The sequence below is a fragment of the Gymnoscopelus braueri genome (genome assembly GCF_963280865.1).
Source record: "Gymnoscopelus braueri genome assembly, chromosome: 13".
Taxonomy (NCBI): Eukaryota; Metazoa; Chordata; class Actinopteri; order Myctophiformes; family Myctophidae; genus Gymnoscopelus; species Gymnoscopelus braueri.
This window is the reverse complement of record NC_137615.1, coordinates 26,196,484-26,202,483: the sequence shown is the minus strand read 5'-3', so window position 1 is coordinate 26,202,483 and position 6,000 is coordinate 26,196,484. Positions and strand designations below refer to the sequence as shown.

At 44.5% G+C, this 6,000-nt stretch overlaps 1 protein-coding gene across 1 annotated transcript in view; it reads left to right on the top strand.

Annotated features, from left to right (window-relative positions):
* grin2ba (glutamate receptor, ionotropic, N-methyl D-aspartate 2B-a) overlaps window positions 1-6,000 on the top strand; it is a gene marked incomplete at its 3' end in the record, with an annotated part of 120,608 nt that overhangs the window by 92,064 nt on the left and 22,544 nt on the right. The window contains exon 8 of the mRNA XM_080446547.1: window positions 5,315-5,468. Coding sequence (XP_080302673.1) covers window positions 5,315-5,468 — 154 coding nt within the window. The remainder of the gene's footprint in view (window positions 1-5,314; window positions 5,469-6,000) is intronic.

The following is a 6,000-nucleotide window of genomic DNA, read 5'->3' as shown; positions in this document are numbered from 1 at the left end:
ACACACACACACACACGCGCGCACATGCACACGCACACATGTGGGCATGCCAATATACAGGGTATGGGCATATACTAATGACATCAGGGATCTCCATATATGGGCATAAAAGGGACACAGATAGACAGACATATACAGAGATCTCCATATATGGGCACAAAAGGGACACAGACGGGTACAACAGGTACTCTGACAAAAAACCCTGACACTATGACTCAGACATAAAATAGGTGTGAGGGCCCGAACCTATTATAATATAAAGGACCAATATACTAGGCATTGGCATCATGCAAAGACATTGGCTCTCTCACACACACACACACGCACGCACGCACGCACGCACGCACGCACGCACGCACGCACGCACGCACGCACGCACGCACGCACGCACGCACGCACGCACGCACGCACGCACGCACGCACGCACGCACGCACGCACGCACACACGCACACACACACAAACTTGCATGCAGTCGTACACATGCTCACTCATTCTCAGTAGCACCCACACAGGTCACTTTCGTAATGTGGAGAGAACAAGGCGTGGGAGGGAAGTGGAGAGAGATAGGAAGTCAGTGAGGGCACTGCAGAGAGAGAGAGGAAGTCAGTGAGGACACGGCTGCTCTTCCTCACTGAAGAGACATTCACATGCATTCAGGGTGCTCACTACAGTAGAAGGGGACCGACCCCCAGGGGTCCTTGGGGGGGTTCCAGGGGGTCCCCAGCTAAATTTGATAATACAGAATCACAATCATTTTAACCACTTTATCCAGATTTTATAATTGGCTATTAAAAAATTGCATATAACTATACAAGGTCACAGCGAGCTTGTACATCTGCTATTTTAGAACTTTTTTCTTTATCTTGAAAGTATTGGATATTTTTGAAATCTTCTCTTCTGGGGGTCCCCGGCACAAAGAAATTTCAGATGGGGTCCGTGGCCAAATACATATCAATTTGACATGAAAAGAACCACTGCCCTAGAGAGGACATAGTGCCACCGAGAACACCCTGCCCAGATCTTTAGCCTTATCTTTAGCCTTACCTTCACTCCTGAAACACAAGTTTCAGGAGTGAAGTAAGATGCATACAGTATGTTATGGTTAGCATTAGGTGTGTTAATCAATTGATTAATGGGAAGCTGGGAGAAAGAGCTTTTGATTTCATCAACCTGCTTATATGTATAGCTGACAAAAGCTTCAGCAGAGAGGGATGGGGGAACGGGTGGAGAGGGATTGAGAAGGGAGGAGAATGAGAAGAGCGTCCTTGGCTTAGAGGCAGTGGACTGAATTATAATGCAATAAAAAGTGGACTTAGTGGTGGATAATGGAGATGGAATGCAGAGAGGAGTGATTGAAAGTGAGATAGGTTGTCTGATTGGCCAGTTTTGCACCACGTCCTTTCAGCTGCTCTGGGACGTGTTTGCTCAGCTTGGAGGATTCAGCTAAGATGCTGGTGGAGACAGACATGCCAGCTTGTTGGAGAGAGGACAGAGATGCTCAAAGTCAGATGAGATTGTGAATCAACTTCAGAGCCAGTTGAGAGCGAGGGGAAGGGATCACTATATAACATCCTAAGGATCAGACACTTTCTCACCCAGCTCCTTAGCCAGGCCTCAGTCATCTCACAGCTTGACTACTGTAACTCCCTCCTTACTGGCCTCCCGTCATGCTCACTTAAGCCTCTCCAAATGATCCAGAATGCAGCAGCACGCCTGGTCTTCAACCGGCCAAAAAAGGTCCACGTCACCCCCTTTCTGCTCCATTAATTGGCTTCCGGTTGCTGCCGCACCCAGTACAAAACACTGATGCTGACCTACAAGGCAACCAAAGGCATGGCACCCCCATACCTTCAAGACATGATCCGCTAACACAGGAATGCTGTCTGAGCCTTCCCTAAAACACCCTGGACAAAGCTCCACAAGTCCCAGACTCTTCTCCGTCCAATTTAGGCATTTGCTACTGTAAATGCCTAAATTGTAAATAGTAAATAGGATCAGGCCAGGGAAGAGAGGAGAGGATAGAAGACGACAAGAGTCATTTAGAGACCTCAGGTTCCATGGAGTGGTGACAGAATGAGGTGGGGTATGTCTCGGTGGGAGAGTGGAGTGAGAGATGGAGAAGGTTGCAAAGTGGTTGTCAGAGACATAAAGGGGAGTAACAGAGAGGCTAGACGAGGAGGACACTCTAGAGAATGAATGTCAGGTCCAATGAACAATTTAAGTTAATTCATTTTGTGTAATTGAGACGGCAAGAAATTCAAATGTTGAAAGTCAAAGATGAAAAATCCACTTGGGATATGTAAGTAAACCTGTCCTGTACTATGACCTTGACTCGAAAGCCTGGGAGAGCAGCCAAAGTGGTAGGGTCCGGAGAGTGCTGCAGGGATAGCAATGTTCTCTGGAGATATCCAAGTCTCAGGTTGAGCAAGGAGACTGCAGAGACTGGAGGGAGGTGTAGGCCAGTGATGTTACCTTCACATCCTGCATCGCTGACAAACTAATATCCAAAAGGATGCAGTAAACTCATTATTAATGCATCCTGGTAACGCACCCTATTGTTACCCTGATAATACTATATTGTTTCAACGTAAGCCCATTCAGCTCCTATAGTCCCCTGTGCATCGCAGAAAACTACAAGACAATTAAACAAGTGAACATTGCATAGTATAGTCATAGCACGTTCATCAAGCAGTATAAAAGTATGTTTTTTGATTGATTCGGTTGGTGGACTTCAAAATAAAGTATCATTGACGTGTGATATGGTACATGTTTTGGGAACCCATTTCCCTGGGACCCACTCAGATGACTACGTGTGGGTCCCGGGGACTCACTTCAGTGAAAACCTAGCAACATCACTGGCAAGGTCCGTACACATCGGGAACGTTAATTTTGTGTGATTAATTCATATTAATTTAAAATGCTGTTCATGAGCACATGCACATTGAGTGGGATTATAATGAGGCAACGAGGTAGATTTTTCAGTGCAAATAAAATCATCAACCTGTGTGAATGGAGGCATTACCAAAATAAAAGATAGATGAGAAATAATCATGTAGCATTTTCGTATCGTTTATTTGCATTGCTCCTGGTGTATAATGACCCGTAGGCTGAAATTAATTCAGCTTTCTGGACTGCTCATTGGCAGTTACAAAGTCCTCCCTTCCACAGGGATGTGGTGACCATTGTGACATACATGCGATAAGAGGGTTTTCTGTGACTTGGAGAACAGTGATACACAGTGTGTGTGCCAAGCAGAGGAAAGAACAGGAATAGTAATGAAACACACCGTAGAAAATCCAAACATGAGTTGTTGGGCCTTGCTCATAGACTACTGGCTCTTGCAGACAGGCTCCCGTGTCTTTGTTCCTGTCTGTAAGCTGCCGCACTATAGAACTGGGGCAGAACAAGTACACAGTATATGACTGGTGTTACAACAGGTGTGCTCAATTGATCAATTAGTAGAGTGTGTAGCAGATGTGTTTAATGAGCCTATCAGAGTGTGGGGTGAGGTAGACCTACAATAGACAGAAACTGGACAATGCTTTCACAGTTAACATTATGAACCGGTTATAATATTAACTGTGTGGTTGTGATTTATTTAAGTGTTACTGTACCAGCATGGATAACTCTACAGTTAAATTAATGCTGTTACAAAGAAACATACTTGAAACATTTATGAAACATACCCTACCCAATTAAAGGGTAAGACCACTTTGGTAGAGGTTTGGGTTGTGTAGTTACCTTGCCATGATGTAACCCCAAAGGTGGGCAAGAAATACAAAATAATTGCTCCATTGATTAGAAATTGATAATTCAAAATATGCTCCTCATTGACTTACATTGTACGGTAAAACAGCTCTCAAAGTCACTCTTTTAGCACATAAATGAACCCAAACATAGCTGATTCTGGCAATATAGAGCATCACCAAACCCAGTACTGTTTTTTTTTTTAAATAAATAAATCCTGTTGATTTTACTATTTGAAGATCTGGATCCGGATCCGCGGATCCAGTCCAGGTTTTCTACTTATTAAAAATGGCAAAATCAACAGACATTTTTATTTAAAAAGAAAACAGTACTGGATTTGGTGATGTTCTATATTGTCTGAATCAACTTTGTTTGCGTTCGTTTATGTGCTAAAAGAGTGACTTTGAGAGCTGTTTTACCGTACAATGTAAGTCAATGAGGAGCATTATTTTGAATTATCAATTTCTAATCAATGGAGCAATTATTTTGTATTTCTTGCCCACCTTTGGAGTTACATCATGGCAAGGTAACTACACAACCCAAACGAACCTCTACCAAAGTGGTCTTGCCCTTTAACATTATTATCTTCAGCAGTGTTTACTCGTCAAAATGGCTGCTGTGGCAAAATGGCTTCAAATCACTGCAAGTAAATACAAGTACACTCCCAATTGTCAAATCAAGCACACTAGAATTCCACAATAACTGACTACTTCACCCAGTCCAGGAGACACAAGTTCAACTCTTCACTCAAAAACACAGGAAAAAATGGTTGTGACTCACTCACAGACATACATGCACGCACATGCGCACTCATGCCGTAACACACACGCTCACGCACACACATGCATGCACGCACGCACACACATGCAATGAGGCACGTCGACTCACACAGCCATGCACACTTATTAAATTGGTGAGACGCGTGTTGTCCCACGTGTACCCCTGTGATATTTAAGGCTAATTATACCTATACCTGTACAGAGATATGGAGGGAATGGAAGGAGGGAGGGAGCTATGTAGTTGAAGTAGGGAGGCGGGTCGAGGAAGGAGAGGCATTGGGGCGACTATTTCAAGCCGCCATGACCCACTGTGATAACCCACTTTTCCCCTCCCTCGTTCTCTCTCTCTCTCTCTCTGTCTCTCTCTCACTCTCTCTCCATCCCTTGGCGAGCATCACGAGTGTCCACCCCAAATGTTCATGATGTGTAGAAAGTGTGTCCCAGGCTGACCTGCTCCCACCTGTCTTCGGTCTCTCTTAATCGCTCTGTTGCTTCTTTAACTTTCTGATGCTAGTTTTGTGTGGCGTTCCATTATCGTTACATAATCCACTTCTGTCCAACTATTCTGAAGCTCTCTCTCTCTCTCTCTCTCTCTCTCTCTCTCTCTCTCTCTCTCTCTCTCTCTCTCTCTCTCTCTCTCTGCTCTATTTAAGTGCATCTCCTTAATTGAGATGCATTCAATGAAGGAGAAGTTTCACCCTCTTTTTCTATATATCTCTCTGTCTCTGTGTCTCTCCCACTCTCTGACTTTATATCTGACTTTCTCAACATTTCTCGACCCCCCCAGGTGGTGTTGAAGAACGCCCACATGGCGGTGGGTTCTCTGACGATCAACGAGGAGAGGTCAGAGGTCATTGACTTCTCTGTGCCCTTCATCGAGACGGGTATAAGTGTCATGGTCTCCCGTAGCAATGGAACTGTGTCGCCATCGGCCTTCCTCGGTGAGAAAATACAAAATGTATTTTAGTAGCAAAATGTAGCCTAGGGTATCATGGGAAGCGCATGTGGTTGAAGTCAGGCTGTACACGCATCAGTTGAAACATTGTAACTAGGCTAACTACCGCCTTATGTTCCTAAAGGGGAAAGAGAGACATCCAGTTAAGTGTTGGGCTATTAATCAATTTCATCTAAGGATTACGTTTTTTCTTTTTCATACTGATACTTTTCAGGATAATTGTATTTTTCCCGGTCAAATGATAAAGACTTTCTTCATGATGTTGGCTAGGCTGTCTGGAAAGCCATGTTAAAGCTACAATACTCTTTGACATAGAGTCTATATCCATTGTCTCCCTCCACATGCACACACACACATGCACATAGATGCCGGCACATCTCCCTCCACACACACACGCACACACACTCATCCGCCCGCATGCACGTATAGCAGTAATGGCTCAGAGCCTCTGCCTGATGACCAAAGGCCTCATATCTCCCCCGTCCAATGGCTAGTGTTTAAGATGTTGGCTTTCCACA